Consider the following 27,370-nt stretch of genomic DNA (forward strand, 5'->3'; position numbering starts at 1 on the left):
ATAGTATCCAGTCAAGATATTAATTTTGGAATTACTTAAGATAATTGTTTTCTTCCCTAGTGTGGTTATATTACCCATTTATAACACAGTTAGGCTCATCTGTTCACGTATGTGCTCCCTTTGGGTTTCTTCTCCCACCACTACCATATTGATTAGTTTTACTTGTGCACTTATTTTGGGGGTAAGTAAAGAGTATGTGAAACATTACTATGGTTCTAAGAGTCAGAGCTATACGAAAAGATAAACTCAGAGAAGTGTCACTGTTCTTCCTCGTCCCTTCTAGCGCATTCTCATTCTTCTGTTCCATCCCTTTCCCACCCTCCCTTTTTAGTTTCTGGATTATCATTCTTGTGTTTCTTTTGCACAAATGACCAGACGTGTACTTTTTAATATCCCTTTCTTACATGCACAAAGGCATTTTATAGATACTTTTTTGCACTTTTCTTTTTTCACTTAACAGTATGTGTTGGAAATCATTTCATATAAATAGGGATTTCTTTTCTTCCTTTTTCTTGAACAGCTGCACAGTACTACTTCATGGTATGGACATACCCCCCACATTTATTCACCTACTCTCCTACATATCAGCATCTATGTTGTTTCCACAATTTTGCAATTAGAAACAGTGCTGCAGTGAGTAACCCTCTGCATATGAGTTTTCATATTGTTGGGGTGGTATCTTTAGGGTAGATTCCTAGAAGTGAGATTTCCAGGGCAAAAGCTAGGTACATATGTAATTTTGTTAGGTATTGTCAAATTCACCTACAAAAAGGCGGTATCAGTTTGTATTCTCCCAGCAAAGCATGAAAGAGTCTGTTTCCCCACAGCCTTACCAACAGAGTATGCTGTCATATTTTAAAATTGATGCCAGTCTTATAGGTGAGAAATTATACAACAGTGTTGTTTTATTTTGTGTTTCTCTAATTTTGAGTGATTCTGAACATTTTTCCATAGCTTTGAGGGCCATTTTAATAATTTGATTTTATTATTTAGAGATAGGGTCTCACCCAGGCTAGAGTAGTGGTACAGCCTCGAACTCCTGGGCTCAAGGGATCCTCCTGCCTCAGCTTCCTGAGTAGCTAGGACCACAGGTGTGTGCCACTATACCCAGCCAATTTTTAAACTTTTTGTAGAGATGGCGTCTTGCTATGTTGTCCAGGCTGGTCTTGAACTCCTAGGCTCAAGCTATTCTCCTGCCTCGGCCTCCCAAAGTGCTGGGATTGCAGGTGTGAGCCACCACGCCTGGCCCATTTTTATCTTTTGTATATGATTTATTTGTTCGTATGTTTCTCCCATTTTGCTATCAAATTTTTGGTCCCATGTCCCTCCATTTTTAAGAGTTCTTTACTAGCAGGGATATTAGGACTTCTCACTGTGGTATATGTTATGAATATTTTCTCCTAGTTTGTCAGCTGTCTTCTAACTTTGTTTATGGTATCTTTTTGCCAAGTAAACATTTTTTAACATATAATCAATGTTTTCTTTTATTGCCTCTGGTTTTTGAGTTACAGTTAAATAGGCTTTCTTTACACCAGGGTTAAAGACAAATTCACCCATATTTTCTTCAAATATTTGTATAGTTTTATTTTTTATATTTAGTCTCCTAATCCAATTAAGTTTATCCTTGTGCATGGAATGAAATATAGGTCTAATTTTATCTATTTCCAAATGTCTACTCAGTTGTTCAGGCACCATTAATTAAAAAGTCCATCTTTACCCCAGTGGTTTGAGAAGTGGCCTTGGCTATACATTACATTTCCATTTGTATTTGGGTCTAATTCTAGCCTTTCTATTCCACTTATCTACTTGTCTATTCATGTGCCAGGACCATACTGTTTTAATTACTAAGGCTTTATGTTTAAGGAAGTTTAATATAAACATTTCTTCTATTTCGTGGGATTTCCTCAAAAAAAGCTGTCAGGTGGCTACAGACCATACCTGCACTTTACAACGTTCCAGTTCTTCTTTCAGATTAAACTTCTCTTGTTCCCGTTCCTCCAATGCACTGTTTCCTGGCTCTTTTTCCTTCTGGCATAGCATTTCTGTTAGACGTTGATTAAGTTCTTGCAGTTTTTCCTGGTTTTGAGAGTTCTTTTGGCTAAGTTCTGTATTTTCCAAATCCAACTGTTGGTTTTTGATTTTTAATTCTGAAATCTAATTAAAATTAAAATAAGTTTTTAAAACTTGTTACCCTACTTGTGCTAAAAAAAAAAAAAAACAGATTTAGAGACATAATTGTCTTTTCCCTCTCTATATAAAGTTTAAAATATATATATATTTCAAAACAGAAATAATACACCCTCATTATTACAAATTCATTCCATTCACAAGTGTATGAAGAAGTGAGACACTCAGACTAACCCCACTCTACAGGGCAGCCCATTGTCCACAGCTGGATACGTGTCCCTCCAGATCATTTTCTATGCATATACAGAACCCATACACACATACAGATTCTTTTCTTCTCTTTAGCAACAATTTGGAAATTTTATGTTTGGACAGTTTGCTTTTTCTACTTACTTACTTAAAGACTCTTTCCAGGTGGGCACGGTGGCTCACGCCTGTAATCCCAGCACTTTGGGACGCCGAGACAGGTGGATCACCTGAGGTCAGGAGTTCGAGACCAGCCTGAACAATGTGATGAAACCCCATCTCTACTAATAATACAAAAATTAGCCGGGTGTGGTGGCATGTGCCTGTAATCCCAGCTATTGGGGAGGCTGAGACAGGAGAATCGCTTGAACCCAGGGGGCAGAAGTTGCAGTGAGCCGAGATCGCGCCATTGCACTCCAGCCTGGGCAACAAGAGCGAAACTCTGTCTCAAAAAAAAAAAAAGACTCTTTCCAAGTCAGTGTGTTCAGCAACCACCACATACTACTTTTTATTGGCTATAGGATATTCCATGTAGTAGGATATTCCATAATGCATTTATCTGTTCCCATATTGATAAAGTTTTAAAAATCATTATTTCTTTTAAATGGATCTTTTAGAAAATCCATTTATACATGGTAGCATTTTGTATTTAGAATTATTTTTTAGAAGTAGATTGCTGGGTTAGAAGATCTATGTGTGTGTGTGTATATATATATATATATATATATATATATATATATATTCATTACTGTTTCAACAGATATCTCCAATATGTCTTCCTCACAGTGCTACCACCTTATAATCCTAACAACAATGCATGGGCACAGTGATTTCCTCACATCCTTTTAAATACTAGATATCAATCTTAACTTTTTGCTAATTTAATAGGTTAAAAAAAGACACTTACTGAATTTGCACTTCTCTAATCACTAATAAGGCTAACCATTTTTTGTATTCTTTTTTTTTCTGTGACTTCACCATTCATATAGATTGCCTATATTTCAACTGGATTTTCCCATTTATTTGCAAGAGTCCAAAATACATTTTGGATGTCAACACCTTGTCTATTTCAAGTGCTGAAAATACTCTTTCCCAATATGTCCTTGTCTTTTGACTGGTTCAGACAGATTCTTAAATGGCCTTCCCTTTTTATAACTGCATGTTGTAAGATTATACAAATTGAGCACTGAATGGCAACAGCTATCTGAATAAATTGTAATTCTGTGAAATGATATGCTGATTAGCTGGCATTCTGTATATGTGAAATTCTGCCCTAAACTTTCTGCTTTCAATCATGGTGAGGAAAAAGGAAGGGCTAACATTGACTGAAACTGCACAAGGGCTAGAGCTAGTATTTCATAGGTATGGTTTTAGAGGTATCACCTCCTCAATTCTGCTGATTATAAAGCTTTATCAAGCACTTAGGGCCTAGAATAATATATACATTATTTAACATAAAACAGGAAGCTAGTTTAGAGTCAGTATGAGGTAAGTTTCCATTTGCAAATTCAGAATTTACAACCTTACCATCATTAGCTATATGCTATTCATTACCGTGTGCTGTAAATTTATAAATTTCAAAAAACGGGAAAATTTTGGAATCAAAAAACATTGAGAAATATTAAGTATTTCCTTACCTGTTTCTTTAAATTTTCAACCATCTTCTGAACTGCAGCATTTTCTTGTTTTACAGTTTCCGTTTTTTGCCTAAAAGGAATGATGAAAATAAAATTTAATGGTTAGGCTTTAAAAGCTGATGTAAAAGAATTTTAGTCTTTGCAAAAATGTCTTAGGAAAATGTAAGTATACGTCTTACCACATTTCTTCCTGAGATCCATTTAATGTCCCTAATTTCAGGTTAGAAATGCTATCTTCTTCATTTAAAGTAGTAATTTCATTTCTCAAAATAGAATTTTCCTGTTGAAGCTTTTCAGATTCATATCTGAAGCACAGAGATTGAAAAAAAAGTTACAAGGCAGTCATCTGGCATCTTTGGAAAATATTTTCTAGTAACATCCAAAAGGATGAGTATTCAATGCCAGTTAAAAAGAAAAGTCTAAATTAGTAGTCTCTTAGTATTTGGAAATTGAGTTACGACATATTGACACATTTCTTTTGGGAAGTAAGAATTTCACTAAAAGATGTTAGAGAAGTGTAGCTAAAAAACCCTTAAGCCTGGAGAAATGAATCGAGACTCAATGCTCATTCTGGTTGTTGATTTTTCTCAATGGCAAGCATACTGCTTTGAGCAAATGACTTCATTTATCTCAGTCTCAAGTCCTACCTGTTCTGAATACACATAAGCCACGTTACAAAGCTATATTAGCTTAGTTTTAGGCCCCCGGGTACCTAGGGAAAGAAAATTCTCTATGTAAATCAAAGGGCCATAATGAAATATGTATACTGTTTACTTTGTGATTTTATTCATCTCATTATATTCTGATTTTTAGGACTAAAAATGGTCTGAAGAAGAGGAAAAACTACATTCAGAATTAAATTATTTCAGAGACATTTCAGACTTCCTGTAATAGTTTACAAGTTTTTTTTTTTTTTTTTTGAAAAACCAAATTTGCTAGACTATGCAATTTTACAATGTCAAGTGGGCAGTGGTTCAAAATAATTCTGCTTGTATCTCTGCTTTTCAAGCATATTTATTAGAATCTGGAGGCTCCTCAAATTATATGTTCTAAGATAAATTTCCACTGTTTTGTTTTGTCTCTTTTTTTTTAAAGAGACAGGGTCTCACTCTGTCACCCAGTCTGGAGTGTGATGGCATGATCATGACTCACTGCAGCTTTTACCTCTCAAGCTCAAGCATCCCTCCCACCTCGGCCTCCCAAGTAGCTGGGACCACAGGTGTGCACCGCCACGCCCAGCAAACATTTTTTTTTATTTTTCTGTAGAGGCAGTCTCGCTATGTTCCCTAGGCTCGTCTGGAAACTCCTGGCCTCAAGAAATCCTCTTGCCTTGGCCTCCCAAACAGTTGAGATTGCAGGCGTTTAAGCCATGGTGCCTAGCCATTTGCACTGTTTATGGGTTATCAGCATGTGCTTCAAGTGATATGAGCACAAAACTATAAAGACAGAACATTTTTTCTATATTAGCATAAGAAGTGAGATCTTATCTACTAATAATACACAAAAAGTCATTCATTTGTATATAACATGTTTCCTCAAAATGAGGAAAGTACCACTTAGCAAAAAAAAAAAAAAAAAAAAAAACCCTATCCATCCAAATGAAATAAGTCCAAGAAAAAAGTTAAAGAGGTACATTGAGGATGCACGTGGTTAAACAGCAAACACTCGCCATTGTGAACTTTCACACCCCATATGAACATTTGTTTGCTACAGAGGAAGGGAATGCCTCCTAAACAAGGTTATTTTATTTGTTAACACGGCACAGAAGCAGAAGGAAGTCTAGAGAGTACTGCTCTCTTCTTGAAGACTAACAGGTTAGTTTCTCTAGGCACGGCAAGCAGTGGAAGTTAAATCTGGTGAGGTGCTCTGTGGGATTCGTGACGTCTAGAAGGTGTACATACATTACCTCAGAAGTTCAACTTTTTGCTGCATCTCACTGCACGTGATCTGCAAGTCATGCATCATTGCCTTCAGCTCTTCCTCCTTTTCTCCTTGAGAAAGCACATCTTTTTGCTTAACTAAAATAGTGACTCTCTCCTTCAACTTCCTAGTCAGCTCCTGTAACTTTGTTTTCTCCAGTTCTAACTCTGCTATTGTGGCCTGACGCTGAAAATGTTTGTCTTGAAAGCCTAGGAGAGTAGCGTTTTCCTCCAGTATAACTTGATTCTGTACTCTTGGCCTTTCTTGATGTGCCTGAATTGTTCCATGTAACCAGGCAATTTCGTGTGCTTTTACTTTTTCCAAGAGCTGTGTGTTCCCCTCAAGGTACTGGTTTTCTTGCTTACATTCTTCTATGACATGATGTACACTCCTAACGCTGGGCACACACTCTTCCAGTGTCTGATTGAGCTGGAGTATATTTCCATCAGGTTCGATTTCCAGGTTCTCTAAACTGGCTTCCCATAAGCAGCAGTCACACCGCTGGACCACGCTTTCCTGCAGCTTCTCAATCTTGCCTTGAAGTCTCAAAACCAGAACATTCAGCTCCTCATTTTCTATTTTGACCTCATCGTAACTCTTTTCCAGGCTAAGGAATGTTTCGGTGACTTCCTCCATTTTCTTCAGCTCATCCTGCAACCTGAAAACCTCTGCAGTGAGTTCTTTGTTATTTTCTAGTGCCTCATCGTAGCGTGTCTCCATCATTCTCAGCTCTTCCTGAAGGCAGTCATTTTCTTGGCTCACATCTTCATACAACAGCTTATATTTGGGAGAAGCCTCAGGGATTCTCTCAAGCATCTTCAGTTTCTTTTTTAGCACAGAAACATCAAAAAGTAGGTCCTGTTTCTTTTCAGAAGCTCGATCACAGTCCGCACATAACATCATTAGCTGTTCCTGAAGCTGACTAATCTGATTCTTCAGCTCCCAGGATTCAGTCCTGGTCTCTTCACTGTTTTCAAGCTCGGAAAAACCCTCTACTGAAGCTTCAGACTCCTCTCTTTTGACTTGCTGTCTCTGAACAGAGCTCGTCCCTGTACTTCCCAGGTCCCGGACCTCATCATCTTCCAGGTCACTTAGGACATGCCGCCTGGTCACACCTTCTACTTGCTTCGTTCGGTTTTGCTGTAAAAACGGCTCTGTTTGTCTCGCAGTATTTCCAAAAAACTCAGTAGCTGGCTCATCCAAACAAGAAGACATTACTAACCCTGGCTCTAACTTTTGTAGCCTCTGTTGCAATCTAGAAATTTCAGTAGCCATTTTCACATTTTCCTTCACTGCCTGTTCATGAGCTCTCTGCAGGCTTAAGAGGACGTCCCCATTTTCTTCCAACAGCTGCTCCCCTTGCTGAAGCAGAGACAGGGCTCCATCTCCTTCCACCTCCTCCTCTCCTATCACCTGGCAACCACTCTGAAGTGTGGAGAGAGGAGATGCTGCCTGCTGCATTTCCTTTATTTTACTCTGAAGTCTGGAGATTTCTGTGCTCATCTCAGCTCTTTCTCGATCTGCTTTCTCACAGGTCGCTTTGTGAATGTTCTCCATGGCCAGAAGCTTGGACATCATTTCCTGCCTTTCCTGGTCACGTTCCATTTCTAGTCTTTCCAGCCGCTGGCTGGCCAGCTGCTCCGAAGCCCCTGCCTGGCACAGGACCTCCTCGCGCTCCCTCAGTTCTCTTTTGTGACTGCTCTTCAGCTCGAGTATCTGGTCAGACAGCAGGCTTTGCTGGGTTTCAGATACATTTCTTAGGTCTTCCAGGTCTTGGAGTAGCTGCTCTCTCTCGATGACCATGCTGTTCAAATGTTCTTTGTATGTTTTCTCCAGCATCTCTCTCTCCTGGGTCAGGACCAGAGAAGTTGCTTTCTCTCTCTTAAGAGTCTCTTTCAGCAGCTCCTGGGCTTCTGCACACTCCTGGGTGAGCTCGTCCTTCTCAAATTCCCACTGGGATTTCTCCTCGCGCTGCTGTTCCCGGAGGTCCTTGAGCTCTTGGCGGTAGCGCCCCTCCAGGCTTTGCAGAGTGCTTTCACACCTCTCAGTGACTTTCTGACAATCAGACTGAAACTGGGCTTCTATCTGAGAGGTTCTTCTATTACACTCTGTTTCCATTTTTTCCCTAAATATAGTCAACATACAGCATTATTGAAACTGCCGCCAACTCCAGAAGCAAACAAAAACCATTTTCCCATGCACTGAGAAAGCTGCTGAGCAAACAACTGAAATACTCTCTAAAAATGGTCTTAACTTACTCCTGTGTGATTCATTTATACTGGAAAGGGATCTCATTTCTGAAGGCCAAGACTGGCAGCCATAATTCATTTAAAAGACTTACCTCTCTGGAGTTAGGGGGAAATCTTAGAAACTAATTTCTCTGGCATACTCCCGGATGTATTTGTTTATGGATTTTTAAACCAAAGACAAATGACCAAATGTATATTAATCTAATCCCTAACTTGGGAAATATATACCATTCCTTCATTTTAATTAAGCATGCATTATAGGATATCAGTCACATAAATGACACATATTAACAAATTCATTCTGCTTTTGCTTCTTACTTAACGAAGCAGCACCAAGTCAATCAGGATGTGATGAAACGAAGCCCTCAAATAAACCTGGGATTTCACATGAGGAAGGTAAGCACGGAGTGCTGTCTCTTAACTCTGGGAGGAAATGTAACCTTGCCTGGAATCCAGTTTATTAATAGCTTTTCTCAGAAAGCAACAGGATTGAACTAGGAAGGAACCACTTTTGGGATAATCTTATCCTCCTCTTGAGCTTTATGAGGTAGAATAAATCTTAATACGAGGAATACTTCCCTCTTTTACAAACATAACAAAATAAAAACAGTTCCAATCATCCCAAGGTAGGTTCACATCAAAACAATGGCAAAAACAGTAAAAAATATTTAAAAGAATCTACTCAATCAATGGGCTACTATGCCTTCTGATTTCTCCCAGTCTCTTAAGCGATTGGCACTTCTTATTTATTTATTTATTTTTTGAGACAGAGTCTTGCTCTGTCGCCCAGGCTGGAGTGCAGTAGCGCGATCTCTGCTCACTGCAAGCTCCGCCTCCCGGGTTCACGCCATTCTCCTGCCTCAGCCTCCCGAGTACCTGGGACTACAGGCACCCACCACCACGCCCGGCTAATTTTTTTTGTATTTTTAGTAAAGACGGGGTTTCACCGTGGTCTCCATCTCCTGACTTCGTGATCCACCCACCTCAGCCTCCCAAAGTGCTGGGATTACAGGTGTGAGCCACCGCGCCCGGCCACAACTGGCACTTCTAATGCCCTGAGGGATGGCACCCCAGGTAGCTCCATTTCCCTTCACTTTCTTACCTTCCCTCCTGAAGCTCCCTTTGGTGCTTTTCCAAGAGCTCTTTTCTTAACTCCTCTTTCTCAAGAGTGTGTTTCTCCACCAGGCTTGTCAGCTGCTCCTGATGAAACTGCTCTAGTTCCTGAGTCAAGCCTCTCACCTTCTCTTCTGTCCAGACACTACTCTGAAGGCCTTCCCTCTCCCGCTCAAAGCTTGCTTGAGCCTGTGTCAGTCTAGCCTTGAGCTCCACCTCATGTTCCAGCCTCAGCTTCTCCTGCAGGTGAGTCTTTTCCTCCTCAAGCTTCACTTGCAGTTGTTTTTTCTCCTCCTCATGCCTGCAAGTGGCCTCATGATGTGCCTCCTTGAGCACTGCTGCTTGCCCCTGAAGTTCAGCAATTTCATTTTTAAGGTCACTTATTTGTTTTTCTAAGGTGTGCATTTCGTTCTCATGCCTTTGCTTCATGTTCTCCTGTGCCTTCTCGCAGCTGACCACGGTTTTGTCCAGCTGCTTTTCATAATGGCGCACCTGAAGGCAGAGAGTGACACCACCACAAGATTACTCAGCTCAAGGTCACTGAATGTGAAGTGATGGAGCAGCAAGTACTTTTTTTTTTTTTTTTTCCGCACAAGACATTTCTCATTTCCCTATTTTGTTTTAAAGTAACTGAATTCAACACTTTAAGCAGGATATTAAGTCAGGCATGGTTTACATATCTCTTTTAAGTGGCTGAATTTTATTAGTGTCCGAACAACTTTATTAAGAACTGAGCAGCCATTGCACATAGATACCCTCTGTCTTCCCATGCATCCTTTCCAACTGTAAACTTGAGTCTTGAAACATATATATTTTTTGAGACAGGTTCTCACTCTGTCACCCAAGCTGGAGTGCAGTGGTGTAATTATGGCTCACTGCAATCTCCATCTCCTGGGCTCAAGCAATCCTCCCACCTCAGCCTCCTGAGTAGTTGGGACTACAGGCACACACCACCATGCCCTAATTTTTTTTTTGGTAGAGATGGGGTCTCACCATGTTGCCCAGACTGGTCTTGAACTCCTAGGCTCAAGTGGTCTGCCCACCTCGACCTCCCAAAATGTTGAGATTACAGGCATGAGCCACTGTACCCTGCTGGGTCTTAAAATACTTAATTAAATATTAATTGAACACCTATCAGGTACTTGCAGGCCTCAGAACACAACGCTGGGTAAGATACAGTCCCTGCTATCCAGGAGAAACCAGTCTAGACATGGATATGACAACTATAAGTACAGTAGGAGGCAGAAAATTAAAGGTATAGAAAAAAGAGCTACAATGTAACCCAGGGATTCAAAGGAGGGAAAAAAATCACATTTTAGTTGGAGAAATTAAAGAATGGCTTCATGCAAGAGGCAGCATTAGATATAAATCCTGAGGGGTAAGTAGACTTTCGAGAGGCAGAAAGAAACTAATATCAGCATAGTTTGCAACAGCACAAGCAAAAGAGGACAGAGTTTGATGGACAACTGGGAACTACCCAATTTAGCTGGAGGATAACGTAACTCAAAAAAATGGTGTAAGAGAAGACTGGAAACGTAAGTTGAAGCCTCATGGTGAAGAGTTTAGAGGCCAAGGTTCAGAACTTGTACCTAATTTGGTAGGCAATGCAACATCAAAGGGATTTTTTTGGTTTCACTGAGATGTTTTTAAAAAAGAAATTGGGAGATAATATAATGGGTTTCAAGCTTCAAGTTCTGTGATTGCCAGGGCTGAAGATATTACATTTTGGGGAAACTCTCCAGAAAAAAAGGGACTTGCTGTCAGCCTACAAAAGCATCCTGAGGATGTGGGTTCCCAACATAGAATGTGCTGCTCTATGAGAAAAAAGAATTGGAAATGCCCTACACACATAAGGCTGTCAGAGCCAAAAGAAATTAGAGAAGTGGATTGGTGGCAAGGACTTACTTTATCTTCGAGCTCCAGTCTGAGGCAACATATGTCCCTGTGATGTTGTTCTTTCATCTGTTCAATGACCAGCTCTGCCTCAATGCTCATATTCAATGGATTGCATTCTTCAGAACCGAGCCCTGAAAACACATGGGACTCATTGATCCTGCAGCAGGTTCTTTCAATAACACAATGTGGCATCTGAGGAGGGACATCCAGTTTAACTAAGGAATAATTTTCAGCCTGAATTACCAGAGATGTGAACTAATAGGAAATAACAGAGGCCAAGAGAAGTCTTTTCTCTTTTCAAGCACTAGGGCAAACAAGAAGAAATGAAGGTGAACAGATTCTTTCATGTACAGGCAGTGGAAAAAACCTTAATAGAATCTACCTCTTAGAATAGTAGGTGGGGGGGGCGGGGGTGGAAATTGTTGCTTAAAGGTGGCTACCTCCTAATGCAAATGCTGCAAATTGAGGTAACAGCATGAGGTAGTTTGGTCAAACCAACCAGACTCCTACCCATCCAACAGATACTGAATGACGATGTGGCAGGAAAATGAATGGCCAGCATACTTGTCGCTATGCCCTGAGGAGTTAGCTTCATGGGTCACACTATCCATAACCCATCACTCAACATTACAGAAGACTGGCTATTTCCTATGAATTTCCCGGAGTGTGAGTAGATCCCCATTTTAAATTATCAGCTAAAATTTTAAAAAATAGGGCATAGGTTAGGAACCAGGATACAGGCAGTTGTGGGTAGAAATTCTTCACTCATGCATGAGCTCATCTCTGCAACTGCCCATGATGATGACTCAGAATGACACTGAAAATGTGAAGCATAAGTTGGGGGCTGAGCTTGTACACAGAAGAAAAGATTATGACTAATCTCTTAAGGCAGTGGGACCCAAAATAGCTCTGTATGTGGGGATACACAGGCAGATGGAAGAAAGGAACTTTTCTTGGGTATAGGTCTAGCAGCTGCAACTGGCAGTCTTGCTTTGGGTCTTCTCTTCATATTTGATGGCATATTCCCAACTGAGAAGTAACACCCAGGGTGTGAGCCACACCATGATGGTGCAGCTTCTTGTCCTCCTGAGGAACAACCCCAACACTTGGCCGTCTATGGAAAAGTCCGTAACAGCTGCCGAGATATATAATATTATGAGATCCTCAGACTAGAATGAGCTAAGAATCAGAGGGGAGGTCTTAAGGCCTCTTCGTCTCCTCCTTCCCCAATCTGTTAATTATTCTGCAGTAAGAGGAGGAATAAACAACCTGTGTAAGAACGACACTCCTATCCCCAGTAGCAATGGGGAAAGTTATTTATAACAGAATAACTGATTATGAGCTGTCTCTGACATTTAAACTCAACACCCCCGAGAAAAGAGGTAGGCTATCAGGAGAGAGGAAAGGAGCTCATAGTTAATGCGGGAGGCTCCCAAACTCTGCCTTCCAAACTTGCCACTCAAAATCTTCTTCAAAGGCCCAGGAGGCCAGCCCTTATTTATCATCTTTGTTCTGCTGAGGCAATGCAGACATTCAGCACAGCCAGTATAAGAAAACCAGCTATGGATTCTGTAGTTTCTGGCTGGCCTGCTCTCCAAAACCATCTTCATATGAGTTAGGCACACTCTTCCAAGGGGACAGCAATAGCTCAGTGTCTGAATTCTAATACTCCCAAGGCCTGGATTCCCAGATTTGCAGCCAGTTTTTTGTTTGTTTTGTTAAACAAAGCAAATACCCTTGTGGTTTGATTCTTCCATTCCTTTGTTGATGCATATCAAAATCAGATGGAAATGTTCTCATAAAAACTTCAAGGACAAATGAAAAACCAGAACCACAAATGAAACAGCTCAAGAAAAGAGTAATGGCCAAATTCTTTTTTTTTTTTTTTCTTTTTTCAAGTTGCCAAAGTTTTGCAATTTTATATTGAACCACGGTTCTAAAAACAAGGGTAAAGGCTTTATCTACAGCCTGTCCGAATGTGTTTACCATGGTCGGGCTCAATGCCACCGCTGTTAGCATCAAGTTCTTCTGACGGTGAGTTCTTCAACGGAAGCCTGAGCACTCTGCCTTGTGCACGATATTCTTCCAGCTCAGACTGGAGTTCATCTACTTGGTCTTGTAGTACCTGGGATTTAAAAACCAACACAGGTCTTAGATGTGACACCAAAAGCACAAGCGACAACAACAACAAAAAAGATAAATTGGATATCATCAAAACAAAATCTTTTGTGCTTCAAAGGACACTATCATGAAAGTAGAAATGTTTTGCAAATTAAGTATCTGATAAGGGACTTGTAACTAGAATATATAAAGACTATTATAACTCAATAATAAGACAATTTTAAAAATGGGCAAATGATCTGAATTGATATTTCTCTAATGATGATACACAGATGACTAATATATACATGTAAAAGATACTCAGTATCATTACCTATCAGGGAAATACAAAACGAAGCCACAATAAGATACCATTTCACACTTACTAGGGTGGCTAGAATCAAAAAGACATACAATAACGACTGTTGGTGAAGAAGTGGAGAAATTAGAACTATCATACTAGTGGGAATATAAAACAGTGCAACCACTTTGCAAGAAGTTTAGCAGTTCCTAAAAAGGTTAAACAGAGGGTTACCATATAACCTAGCAATTCTACTCCTAGATATATGCCCACACAAAAACTTGCACACAAATTTTCATAGCTGCGTTATTCATAATAGCCAAAACCCCCCAAATGTCCATTAACTGGTGAGTGAACAAAATGTGGTATATCTACACAATGGAATATTATTCAAGAAATGAAGAACTGATACATGCTACAACATGGATGAACTTTAAAAACATTATGTTAAATGAAGGAAGCCAGTCACAAGGGCTAATACTGTAAGATTCCATTTATATGAAACGTATAGAATATGCAAATCTGTAGAGACAGAAAGTGCACTAATAATTGCCTAGAGCTGGGGGGCTTGGGAGAGATTATGGCTAAGTGGAGCAGGGGTTTCTTCCTGGGGTGATGAAAATGTTCTAAACTTGAGTGCGGTGATGTTTGCACAATCCTGTCGATACAATAAAAGACTGAATTTATACCTTCAATGGATAAAACATATAGTGTATAAAGCTGTTAAGAAAACAAGTGGATGAGGCTGGGTGAGTGGATCACCTGAGGTCAGGAGTTCAAGACCAGCCTGGCCAACATGGTGAAACCCTGTCTCTACTTAAAAAAAAAAAAAAAAAAAAAAAAAAAAAAAAAATCAGGCGTTGTGGCAGACGCCTGTAATCCCAGCTACTCGGGAGGCTGAGGTAGGAGAACTGCTTGAACCCAGGAAGTGGAGGTTGCAGTGAGCTGAGATCACACCACTGTACTCCAGCCTGGGTGACAGAGCTAGATTCCGTCTTAAAAAAAAGAAAGAAAGAAAACAAGTGGATGAACTGGGGGAATTTCTGAAGGTACAGCTGACAGATTTTACTGATGAACTCATTAAATGTAAAGACATTTAGAAAATACCTCTATTTAATTAGAACCAAGAGCTAAAGTTTAATTATAAAAGCAGTAGAAATGTTTTCTTAACCATGTATGTATATTTCCTGAAAAGGAGGGCTGCAAGTAACTTCATAACATGATTGTTTTACTCATCTCTGCACAATTAAACTTTTTATCTAAGTAGCTGGAACTCAGTTATATTTGTCTCATTAAAATAAACACGTGTTTCTGGTTTAAGAAAAAAATTCAAATTCCTAACTTTAGGGGAATTTTTTTTTAAGTCAAAGATTCTTGTTATTTCTAAAAATGTTTCCATCTCTCCTAGAAGAAATTGGGAATGATTTACTAGCTAAGACTTCAGTGGTTTCTGTTTCATTTGTATTTTATAAATAAATGGAGTAAAAAATGTATTCAGAAAAAAAAAACCCACAGGACGAAACCAAATGACATCAGATTAGATCTGCAGTGATCAATGAGGAAAGGCTAGTTTTTGAGTAATAATGTTAATAGCTAACATTTATGTAAGTGCTAACTCGATCCTTGGCTCTGCTCTAAGCACTTCACATATACTCACTGATGGAATTTTTGCTACAGCCTTTTGTGGTGGCTACTTTTATTTTTACCATTTTATGCATGAGGAATGGAAGTACCCACAGATGAAGTGACTTGCTTAGGGTCACAGAGCTAGGGAACGGGGAAGGTGGGGTCTGAACCCAGGCACTCCTGCACTTACTCAGTTCTCTTTGTCTACCTACCCTGCACTGCCGCTCATATTCATTTCTCATCTGTGTCAGTCTCTCTTCTTGCAGGAAGAACTCAGCACTGCTAGGATCGAGGTCACCAAACTAGAAGGGGAAAAGGGCAAAGCTGTAATTTTTCCCGAGTGTCCTTCTTTGACCCAACACAGCAAAGGCTCAGTTTCTGGTATTCACCCAGTCTCTTGAGTATGACAGGAATGTGACATGTAAGCACGAACACCACCAACTGGGTGATGGGGAGGATGCACTAGAGTGACGTGTTCGATGAACACAGGCATCATTTCTCAGTGCCAGGCAGTATTCTCCTTCATAACCAACTTAGTAAATTATATCCCTACAAAAGTGAGAGCACCCTTTAGCTACCCCAGTAAAATTCCCTAATAAAAATGTTCTGGTGGCATTGCTTCTGTTCTTTTGAGTAAACTACATAAAATAGGCTGCCTATCAGGAAATGAGATTTGAACAGGTTTACCTTTTCTGCTAACACATTTTCCAAATTTCTCTGAAGTTTGTTTGTCAGATTCTCATATCCTGCCAACTTCTCTGCATTTTCCAGAAGCTCATTTTCCAGACGACTGTTTTCCTGAACAAGTATGGGGAAATTAAATGTGGTACAGATTAAGAAATTAGCAAACTGTGGTATTATTTTATATACAGCATAAATCAGTACTGTAGATTAAAGATGTTCATCTATCTTAAAAGCTGTAGTAGACTACAGGAGGCAAAAGTAAATATAAAAGGTTGATATCTATTTTATAACAACAAAATAAGTTTGCCCTTTTGTTTTTGACCACATAGAACTGTGCTGTCCAAAACAGGTAGCTGCTTAGTAGCCATACTGGGTACTGAGCCCTTGAAGTGTGTCTAGTACAAACTGTAAGTTTAAAATACACACCAGACTTTGAATAGCCCCAAAATGTAAAATAGCTCAGTAATATTTTTTGTATACTGATAATGTGTCAAAATGATAATGTTTTAGAGATACTGGATTAAACAAGATTATCTGAAATTAGTTTCACCTGTTTCTTTTCACCTTTCAATGTGGCTACTTGCAAACTGAAATTATAATGCAGGCCACATAGGTGTATCTATTGGACAGCATTGCAGTAGAATATGAAAATATTCTCAATACATAATATTGACAAATGAAAGAAAATGATTACAAAATACCTTGTTCAGCTGCCAGCAAAAGAGAACTCAGAAAAAGTATAAAAAGTAGAGTAACTCTAGGCCAGGCACGGTGGCTCACGCCAGTAATCCCAGCACTTTGGGAGGCCGAGGCGGGTGGATCACAAGGTCAGGAGATCGAGACCATCCTGGCTAACATGGTGAAACCCCATCTCTACTAAAAATACAAAAATTTAGCCAGGCGTTGTGGCGGGTGCCTGTAGTCCCAGCTACTTGGGAGGCTGAGGCGGGAGAATGGTGTGAACCCGGGAGGCGGAGCTTGCAGTGAGCCGAGATCACGCCACTGTACTCTAGCCTGGGTGACACAGCGAGACTCCATCTCAAAAAAAAAAAAAAAAAAAAAGTAAAGTAACTCTAAAATCAATTTATTGATACCATGATTTGGTTTATATTTAATTTATAAACTTATTTTGGTTTAAAGATGTAAAAACTGTACATATAAATTGCTCACAATTTGTATATGTTTATATTATAATAACACATCAACTAAAATCCATAAAAGTTTTTTAAAAGGATTTGTATGTATAGTATTTTTAAGAAATATTTCCAACCACATTTGCCAAAACACACACACACACACACACACACACACACAGACATGCCATTTGACATTTTTCTTTTCCAGTGTTAAAGGCTGATTGGAAGAACATCATTTTCTAAGCACATTTTGCCAAAAGAATACAGAGCCAGTATATTTTTAGTATATTCTAGTTCACACCCTCATACAGCAATATAAGTAAAAAAAAAATGTACTTAGAGCATTTAAAAAATACTAACTTCCCCTAAAATGCCAATTCTATAACATTAATCTTTCAAAGTACACCTAAATGTACAGGCTAGAACAACATAGAGTAATCTCTGTGTATCAGGCAGTGCTGGTGCTCTGGAGATTGACAAATCAGATACTGTTGTTATCTTGGGGAGGGAGGCAGATGTGGATACAACTCTATATGACCCTGTAGGAAATGTGCTATCTCTTGGTAAGAAAAAAGTAAATGTAATGGGAATGAAAAAGTAATTTGGCCTGTAGTGTTGGGGAAAGCAGTGAAGGGGCATAAATGTGCTCTGCCCTCTGAGGCACGGAGAGAGCTGGGGTAGGTGCAGTGGGGTGGGGGAGGGCATGGCACTGGGACTTGGTGGCAGCAGCTCAAGTTTGAAAGGTATGAGGACGAGCTCCTTTTCAAGAGCCTTGACTGCTAACACATTGTTTTTGTTGTTTTTTTGCAAAGGGTGGTAACAACATGATTGTAACTGATCTTTAGTTAAGTAACTGGTAGCCATATGGAGGTGGAAGAGATGGAAGAAAGAACTGTTCAGGATACACATTAATTAGCTGAGACATCATGATGAATTCTGAACCTAATCAGAGGCTGGGGAAATGCAGAGGAAGGACATAAATCTGAGAGTCACTTCGGAGCATCAACATAACTTACAGACTGATGAGTAATCATGAGGGAAGATGACGAGGAATTTTAGCTTCTGAGACTTACACCTCATGGTGTTGATGTTGATTAGGGAGAAATTCACGAAATGAAACAGTTAGATGGCTAGGGAGTGATAATTAGCTCAGTTTTTGATGTGTGGAATATCAAGAACCTTTTGCGATAGCAATAACAGCAAACATTTCATATGTACTTATTATTTTCCAGACACTGTATGTGCCTCATCTCATTTAGCCCACACATCAATGCTATAGGGTAGGTATTATTATGGTGCCTATTTTTAACATTAGGAAACAGGCTGAGGAACCTGATCAAAGTTTTCAGTAAGTAGTGGTACCCAGATCTGAACCAGGCAGCCTGACTCCAGAGCTGTTGCACCTTATTATCTGGTGTAAGAGTCCAGCGAAGAGAAGGACCACTTCTTTCACTGAGACACAGGAAACAGGGGAGGATGTTTGAGAGGCAAGGCACATTTGGAGGCCGAGGTGGGAGGATCACTTGAGGCCAGGGTTTGATACCAGCCTAGGCATCATAATGAGACCCTGTTTCTACAATTTTTTTTTTTTTTTTTTAGATGCAGAGTCTTGCTCTGTCGCCCAAGCTGGAGTCTAGTGGCACAATCTCTGCTCACTGCAACTTCCTCTGCCTCCCAGGTTCAAGCAATTCTCCTGCCTCAGCCTACCAAGTAGCTCGGATTACAGGCATGCACCACCACACCCTGCTAATTTTTTGTATTTTTAGTAGAGACAGTGTTTCACGACTTTGGCCAGGCTGGTCTCGAATTCCTGACCTCAAGTGATATGCCTGCCTTGGCCTCCCAAAATGCTGGGATTACAAAACACATTTTTAATTAGCTGAGCATAATAACATGAGCCTATAGTCCCAGCTACTTGGCGGGCCGAGGCTTGAGGATCACTTGGGGCCAGGAGTTTGAGGCTGCAGTAAGCTATAACTGCACCACTGCACTCCAGTCTGGGTGACAGAGTGAGACCCCATCTCAAAAAAAAAAAAAGAAGAAAAGGCACATTTGGAGGCCGGGAGAAACAGGCATCCATGTAGCAGGAGGCAAGACCATCTGCTGAGAATGAGGGGGGCGGGCAGGCGAGGAGATGGGGATCTGAGGGTGAGGGCCAGGTTTGGAGTAGCAGCGGGAGGAATCAAGGGGTCAGCCAGGTGCCAAACAGCCCTGAAGACCTAGTGAACCCACAGTGGGAGAGAAGAACAAGAGATGCTAATCAATACTGTGAGCAAAGCAGGAGCCTGGGTAGCCCTGCTGAAATCCAGATTTTAGCAGGGCCCTGCCAGGTCTGGGTGAAGACCCAGCTGGGCAAACTTGGAGGATTTTTGGACTGAACCCTGTGCAAACATGCCCGCTTCCAAAGCTATAGTTTTCCACGTGGTGTTCCCAGCAGGGACGCAGACCACAGAACTAATAAGATGATTACCTTTAAAGAGAGGGCAAGGCGGTCCCGGATATAGTTCTCTTCTGTTTTTGCCTTTTCAATTTCCTGTTCAAGTTCTGAACGCTGCTTGCCTGCCTGCTGCAGGATCTGCTCTCTCTCTTTTTGGAGTTCATTTTTTAAGGCTGCTATTCGCTCCTTGTACTCTTCATCCAGTTTCCTGTAAGGAAGAAAAATGGACAAGCTGCCACCACGTCTTTCAGAAGTCCCAGAATCAATCTACCAAAAATGGAAACACAGAGGCACAGAGATGAAAAGCACCTGGATAAAATATCTAGTGTACCCTGCTTTCCCTTAGGGCTTGACCATATCTGAGTCACTCCAGCAAGGTGTGGCCAAGAGGCTGGCCAGAAAAGTCCCCAGTGCACTGTTCTGCCCCTGCAGCTGCAGGCACCATTGCCCTGGGCCAGGGTGGTGGGTGAGGAGGAGCCTCACTCTGCTGGCCTCACCTGAGGTTGTACTCATTCCGCCGCTCTATGGCCGCATGGTGATCATCCACCTCCGAGGCCATTAAAGACTTGAGCTTCTCGGCCTTGTCCAGATCTGATCGTAGCTTCTCTTTTTCTCTGACCACCTGATCAACTCGTTCCCTAGGATCAGAAGTACACTGAGTTAATGGGAAACTGTTTCTAAGCAACAAGTAGACCCAGAAAAGCTCTCATCTGGCTTGCATCAATACAGAAGCAAAACCAAGACAACCAAAACCCTCCCAAAGCAAAAAGGCATTCCACCCTTCCCTTCAAAAGCCTACATGTCAATCTAAGTTCTCCTCAATTTTCCTATAGTTTAAGGAAGATGTGTGCAGCAGTTGGATAGAAGATGAGCAACATTTGCATACAGAATCGAAGGATGTCTATCCAAGGCATCCAAATGACTTGCTGGACAAGTAGGAAAGGGAATGGGGCAGGCGAACCTTCTGCTCAACTCACAACAAATGCCGGATTTCAGCCTTAAAGCTGGCCAGAGCCGCCTGGTGAATGCTGTTCTTGGTGACCAAAAGTTCATTTTCAAGGGCCAGTGTTAATTCTGTCAAATTGATGTTTCCATCGAGGCTGAAATCCAAAGCCTAGAAATCAGAGCAAGGCATAAATTCCAAAACAAATCACTCAATCCATCCTCTGAAAGCAGAAAACGTGAAGGCTATACAAACTCTGAGAGCTGACAATGGTCTAGAAATTAGACAATTCCATTGCTTTAGTGATTGCTTAGGAACAGCCATCAGTCTAGAACATAGTTAAGTTTTCTCTAAGCAAAGCATAACATGGTTATTTGTGTTAAAAAGAAAAAAAAATTATCTTGGCCAGGTGCAGTGGCTCACTCAAAGTAATCCCAGCACTTTGGGAGGCCGAGACGTGGATCATTTGAGGTCAGGAGTTCAAGACCATCCTGGCCAACATGGTGAAACCCTGTCTCTAGTAAAAATACAAAAATAGCCCAGCATGGTGGTGGGCACCTGTAGTCCCAGCTACTTGGGAGGCTGAGGCAGGAGAATCTCTTGAGCCCCAGGAGGCGGAGGTTGCAGTGAGCCGAGATCGTGCCATTATACTCCAGTCCAGGTGATAAAACGAGACTCCGTCTCAAAAAAAAAAAAAAAAAAAAAAACCCAAAAAACAAACAATAACAACAACAACAAAACTATCTGGCCCTGTAAATAAACACAATTGTAAGAGTATTCCTCATGTCAATAATCTGGGGTTAAAAACATGGAAAGTACTTAACAAAAGGCTCCTGGTTAAAAGGGCTAAAAAAAAGTTACCTTTTATCTTTAAGACTTTGTGAACAGAAGTACCATTAAGGAGAAATAAAATCAAATCACAGTTTCCAAAAAAAAAAAAAAAAAATTGAAAATTTTCAACCCTTCTCCAGTTTGTCATTTTTCTCAATTTCAGCTGCCACACCTTCAGGATCTCCTGGCTGTTCTCAATGCCCTCTTCCTGCCAGGTGTCGAGTATTCTCTCCACAGATGCATGGCCCATCCCATCATCCAGGCAGGAGAAGACCCGAAAGCCAATGGTACTTGTCATTGCTGATGAGGTTGTGGTACGTCGTCCACTCTCATCGAAAGACTGGAAGGAGGAAGAGACTTGAGTAAGCCTAGCTTGATTCCAGGCATTTCAACAAGATATTGGTCAGCCCTGACCACGACGGGTAGAAGGCATGTTTCTCTAATTTACGGTGCCAGGAAAAAGTCATGCAGCCTCTCTGATCTCGGTTCCCAAGTGAGTCCAGCCTACAGAGCTTATCAAAACCAACTGTTTTGGTAGAGAGTTCTATGACATAGATGAGGTATGTCCCTAATTAACACCAGGTTTCTTCTGACCCAGAGCTGACATGACAAGGCATAATTAGTGGTCCTCCCACTGTAATTTATGGTCATTTCTCAAACCCAACCTTTCCTTCCTAATGGTTAAGTCTTTCTAATTCTTCTTTTGCTTCCCTCTCTTTCCTTAGTATTTTGCTTCAGACAACAGATTAATTTATTAGACATTACTTAAATGGGTTCTAACTTTTATTCACAAAGAAAGCACTTTTGCTTATTTTTTACCTGCATGGAAAGGTGCCTTTTTAGTTGTCTATATGGAGTAGATGCTGATGGTGTAAGAGATTTTCCATTTTTAAACAAACCGTAGAAAAAATCTTCTACACTCATTGTACCGTCAGGATCAAGATTATGGAATACTTCCTCGAGCATCTAGAAAAGAGTCATCACATATTTTAAATACTCCATTCAAGTATACAAGGCCCAAAGTATACTTCCGGCCAATACTAATCAGTACCATGGTTGGTCCCAGGACTCCAGAAATATAATTATGCCCCTTTATTCTCACTTTACTGATTTCCCTTTCCAGTAATGATATGCCCTCCTCCTTCCCATAAACTAAATAAAAGTCAATTTCCAACATCTTCATAATCTTATGCAATTTAGCAATTAACTATATTCTGTTTTACTCACACTCCTACAATAGGCAGTCTTTAATGTTGTTACACATTATTCTTACAAATTAAAAAAAAAATACCTAAATAATATAAAGATACAGCTTCCCAGTGTCGTAACAGTAGAAAGTGGTTGGACATCTGTTACACTTTTATACTGTGGTGACTCTCGGTGATATTTTATGTTGAATTTTTGAAATTGGTAGGCTAGCACAGCAAAATTTGGTCTGGGACAGATTACAATGATCTGATTACAATTAAGATTTGGAATCTGAAATCCATAACCTGGGGTTTAGAACCTTACTTGTAACAATACTGAGTGTGTTGGCTTTTTGCTTTAATGTTTTAGCACAGGAAAAACAAGACTTTATGTGTGTGCAATAGAAGGGTTCCAAGACATGTAAAGGCAAGGGAGTTTTGACTGGCTAGTCCGCACCCTCTGATGGTAATCAAATAGCCCCTGTCCTGTAATAGGGAAGGGGAGCTTGGGCTACAGCCCCATCTAGAGGCTTGCCTGGGAATGGCTGGTTCCCTAGCTCCACAGAGGAATGAGAAGGTAAATAGAGCAACGTGAATCATTGAAGCCACAGAACGAGGAGGAAAGGCAAAGCCCTCCCACTAACAGTCAGATTCCTCTTTATTCTGGGGTTAAAATGTTTCTATAGGAACATGCCTCCAATGTACAAAATGGAAATCTCTTGGAGAGCTTGTTAAAATGAAGACTCTAATATGGTAATTCTGGTGGTGGGGACTCAGATTCAGCATTTCTAACAAGCTCCCAGTTAAGGCCCATGCCACTGAGCAGTAAGGAGACAGAATAAGCAACAAATTGCTCTTGTTGCATTTGAGCCTACAACTGGACTCATTCTAACACAGGCCTAAATTATCTGCAACACATTCTCAAACTACTAACATTCATTTTGTAAATCTGGACTGCTGCTAGGATTTATACGATCTCATTATTGTTGATTTCATTCTTCGTGTAAGGGCTTAAGGCAATTCTTTCATCTCAAATGCCTTTTTTCCCCCAATTCACACCCAACAGGAAACATTAGTTTCCATTCTTGCTTTCATACGACTTCCTCTGGAAGGAACTCTGAAACAAGAAAACCATTCTAAAGAGTGGGAACGTTTGCAAGAAGCAACAATTCCTAAAAGAGGATCAAATCAATGGAAAGATATTTGGGGCAAGATTCTGAGGTTGCCAAGATCCCTTAACTTTTCTATCCTGTTCTTATCAACCAAAATAATATTTTCTTGGAGGACAAGGCTTTCAGGACCTTCATACCAGAAATTACAGTCAAGTCCAGGTGTGTTGACTGAAGTTAACAAGGTTAAAAGTTGGGCTCTAACCTTAGATCCACACTGCTTGACCTTGTGACATTAGCCAAATCAGTGCACAGCTTCCAGACTGCCTAAAGACCTCGCACCTAGAAAGTCCTTCCAGTTATTTTAGATGGTGGAGTGGGCAAGTGATGAATAAAAGAGTGTGGATTCAGAAGACGGCGGCGGGGGGGCGGATACGCAGAAAACAATGCCGGTTAAACGGCCAACTAGGGCACGCTCTACACTTTGAGCAGGAGCTGTCTCTGGAACTGTGAGGACATTCTTATTCTTACATGGACCAGGTCTTTGGATAAACTGGTTTACTGAAGTGTACGTTGGAAAATAATCACAAACCCAAACACTCAAAGAGGCCCAGCAGATGATGTCAACGAATGAGGCAAGATGGGTTTAAGACATCAGAAAGTAGTGAGTGCTGGGAAACTGAACACAGGAGTGCATGTCCTCTCCAAAGGAGCTGGCTGCATCTTACTGCCCATAAAATGGAGCCAAATCTTTGGATTTTTAGAAAAATCTGATTTTTTTTTCAATGTCGCAAAAAGTTCAATTTTAAAAACACTGGGCATGACAAATAAAATAGGCTTGGGGCCAGATTTGGCATCGGGCATGCTGGTTTGCCTCTCTGCCCCGTCATTGTTCTTGCTTTCGGAAAGGAGTGTGCTAGTTACAGGCATAAGACAGTGACTCTAGTTCCCCTTCACGAAAGCAGGGAACAGCCATGATTTCACTGTCTCTACCTATAAAATGAGAGGTGACTAAATCTAAAATGGCTTTCAGTTGTAAAATTTTAGGATTCCAAGTAAATGAGATCATCTTGAACTTCCAGCTCCTCTGTGGTTTAGAGCTAGTAATACTAAGTACTATAGAATTTCACTATTTTTCTTTAGCAGGAAAAACACTAAGTAAAAGCTATATTCATTGAGCAATCCTCTACTTGTCCTCAGGCCAGAGGAAAATAACTAAATGTGCTACTTCTTTTCCTGAGCTTTGGAAACCACCACAGAAGAAAATGCAGCTCTCCACAAGTGGCTACAGTTTATTCCAAGAATTGGTTTTCGATAAATAATCCAAGTTTGTGCAATATTTTTTGGCAAAAACAACCCAAGGTTCTGCATATTGCACTGATTTACAATTCAGGAGAATAAATTTAATTTTATGACTTAATAGTCACTAATGAAAAATAAATTACCACTAAGCCATTAAAAAGGTAAACAAAAGGTATACAATGGTCAAATATACATGGAAGAAGGGGAAAACAACAAAAAAAAATTTCTGTAAGCTAGGCTACTTGAAAACTTTTAATAATAAATCAAAAGCTATTATTTGTTTAGAAAAATACCACTAAACAAATATTTCTATTATCTGTTTAGAAAAATAATACCACTTATCCCCCGAGCAAGCAGAAAGCATGGTTTCAAATATCATTATAATCAAAGATTCCCAAAGCAACAACTGTAGCCCTAACCTAACTCTCTCCAATCCTTATTTTCAGCTCGTTGAAAGGCACATCGTAGAATTATTTCTATTCTTTTTTTTTTTTTTTTGAGACGGAGTCTCGCTGTCGCCCAGGCTGGAGTGCGGTAGTGCAATCTCGGCTCACTGCAGGCTCCGCCCCCGGGGTTCACGCCATTCTCCTGCCTCAGCCTCCTGAGTAGCTGGGACTACAGGCGCCCGCCACCTCGCCCGGCTAATTTTTTGTATTTTTAGTAGAGACGGGGTTTCACTGTGTTAGCCAGGATGGTCTCGATCTCCTGACCTCGTGATCCACCTGCCTCGGCCTCCCAAAGTGCTGGGATTACAGGCGTGAGCCACCATGCCTGGCGAATTATTTCTATTCTTATGTTTCACGGCTATTCATGCACCCAGTCCTATCAGTTCCTCTCTTAATTTTTTAGAAAACATAAAGCTCAGAGTTTTACCAAAGAAGAGTCTTTTTGGGGCTCCTTCAAAACTCTTCTTAGTATTTTCAAAACAACCAATCTACCCTTTACCATTTTCTCATGACCAGAATATTGTAATGGCTGCTGGCTGCTCTCACCCAAGGCTCTCTTCATGCCAATATGTAAAAGCAGTTTAGCTCCTCGTCAGCAAGCAAGATTTTTCTATATATTGCTCAATCTGCTTAAGAACTCAGAGATGATATTGAGATGTTCTTTCCAAAAACTTAAATTTATCCTTCTGGCCTTCAAAATACTCCCCCAACTCAAATCTACTGAAATCCTTGCTTAATTCTTCCTCCACGTTTCCCACAATTGACTCTGTGAATGGCACCTCTACAGATACATCTGACATCATGGCTACACAGAGCTAGTGCCTGACAGTTTCACATGGGGTAACCTGCCTAGCACAGTGAGCTTATAATAGCTGGGTAAGTGTCAGCTCTTGTCAGTTTTTGTTTTCCACAACACAACAAGAGCTCCTCGATGGCCGAATCTTCATGAATGACTTCTTAGGAAAAAAGAAAATGGAGTCTAACAAGCTGCAGAAGAGAACCACACTACAGCTGTTCCCAGCCTGTGGCCACCATCATTATTGTTCCTGAATTCTACTGCGAGGCTTACCTCTCCATCCACATTCTGTAAACCATACTGCTCACAGATGGAGATCAGCTTCTTCCGGTTCAGGTGACCGTCACGGGTGATCCCCAAGTCTTCACAAACTTCTTGCAGTTTCTCTTCTATCCAGTCTTGGGGAGGGGAAGATCCACTCTGTGAAGCATTCAAGTCATCTGGGTTCCAAAACCTTAACTGGCCTGAGAGAGAAGCATAAGTTGCACGGTTTCCAAAGGAATTGCAGAGAGAGTGCCTATTCTTAAAGAAAACTGTGCTTTTTGAAAATAAATATTATAAGAAAAAGGCAATAAATGTCAATTCCATTTTGATTTGGTTCTGAAGCTCCCATGAAACAGAATCAATGGTTCTAAGGCTGCAACTAGAGTAAATGGGTACTTTTTGGCTCCCTGACAGTCATACTTGTGTAATAAATATAATCTCCTGTGCAATACTGCAAAGTTCTAGGCTTGTTTTATTTCAACTGAGCACATCACAAGCTTAGGCTATAGTGATCATAACAGAAGGCTGGTTGAGGGCCATTATCGAGAACTCTGTAAGCTCTATCTCAACTATAGCTACCAGAATGTATTACCTCCACTTTCTTTCCAGTCTAAGTACTACAGCATCTTTTACTGAAAAGAAAATAATTTCATGATAAAAGTCTCAAGATTAGCCTGTTCCCAAATCCTTACATATGAATATTCTGACATACAGAAACCAACAGTCCAACTGAAAGAAAAAAAAAAACCAATGGTTGCAAGCTATAAGTTCCCAGTTATCTATACATTAAGGTAAATTTCATTGGAAGACTTAAGGATCAAACTACTTATTTAAAAATCAAAACTGCTTATTTATTCTCTATTAAAAGCCCTCACTTCTAAATTTTGCTTTACACATTAGAGATTCTGTAAAGTCATTACTTAAACATGAGATAATTACTGGCACAATTTTGTGTGCTTGGAAGAACCTCAGAGGGTTGAAAGCAGTATTTAGTGCTACTCCCACTCTTTACTGACAGGA

At 40.4% G+C, this 27,370-nt stretch overlaps 1 protein-coding gene across 14 annotated transcripts in view; it reads right to left on the reverse strand.

Annotated features, from left to right (window-relative positions):
• NIN (ninein) overlaps window positions 1-27,370 on the reverse strand; it is a 115,167-nt gene that overhangs the window by 30,878 nt on the left and 56,919 nt on the right. For 9 of the 14 annotated variants that reach the window (XR_004029617.1, XR_004029620.1, XR_004029616.1 and 6 more), the window contains 15 exons: window positions 26,360-26,550; window positions 22,066-22,212; window positions 21,419-21,586; window positions 20,450-20,586; window positions 19,970-20,110; window positions 19,506-19,680; window positions 15,903-16,013; window positions 15,428-15,517; window positions 13,175-13,313; window positions 11,198-11,319; window positions 9,282-9,784; window positions 5,917-8,055; window positions 4,190-4,315; window positions 4,011-4,080; window positions 1,939-2,154 (listed from right to left, as the gene is read on the reverse strand). Coding sequence is in view for 9 of the 14 variants with exons in the window: in XM_030810306.1 (XP_030666166.1) it covers window positions 1,939-2,154; window positions 4,011-4,080; window positions 4,190-4,315; window positions 5,917-8,055; window positions 9,282-9,784; window positions 11,198-11,319; window positions 13,175-13,313; window positions 15,428-15,517; window positions 15,903-16,013; window positions 19,506-19,680; window positions 19,970-20,110; window positions 20,450-20,586; window positions 21,419-21,586; window positions 22,066-22,212; window positions 26,360-26,550 (4,475 nt within the window). In the remaining 5 variants the exon portion in view is untranslated. Of the gene's footprint in view, window positions 1-1,938; window positions 2,155-4,010; window positions 4,081-4,189; window positions 4,316-5,916; window positions 8,056-9,281; window positions 9,785-11,197; window positions 11,320-13,174; window positions 13,314-15,427; window positions 15,518-15,902; window positions 16,014-19,505; window positions 19,681-19,969; window positions 20,111-20,433; window positions 20,587-21,418; window positions 21,587-22,065; window positions 22,213-26,359; window positions 26,551-27,370 lie in introns of all 14 variants that reach the window. The other 5 variants (XM_030810384.1, XM_030810365.1, XM_012504479.2 and 2 more) reach the window with 3 other exon arrangements.

This window comes from Nomascus leucogenys, chromosome 1a, assembly GCF_006542625.1.
Source record: "Nomascus leucogenys isolate Asia chromosome 1a, Asia_NLE_v1, whole genome shotgun sequence".
In the NCBI taxonomy this organism is placed as follows: Eukaryota; Metazoa; Chordata; class Mammalia; order Primates; family Hylobatidae; genus Nomascus; species Nomascus leucogenys.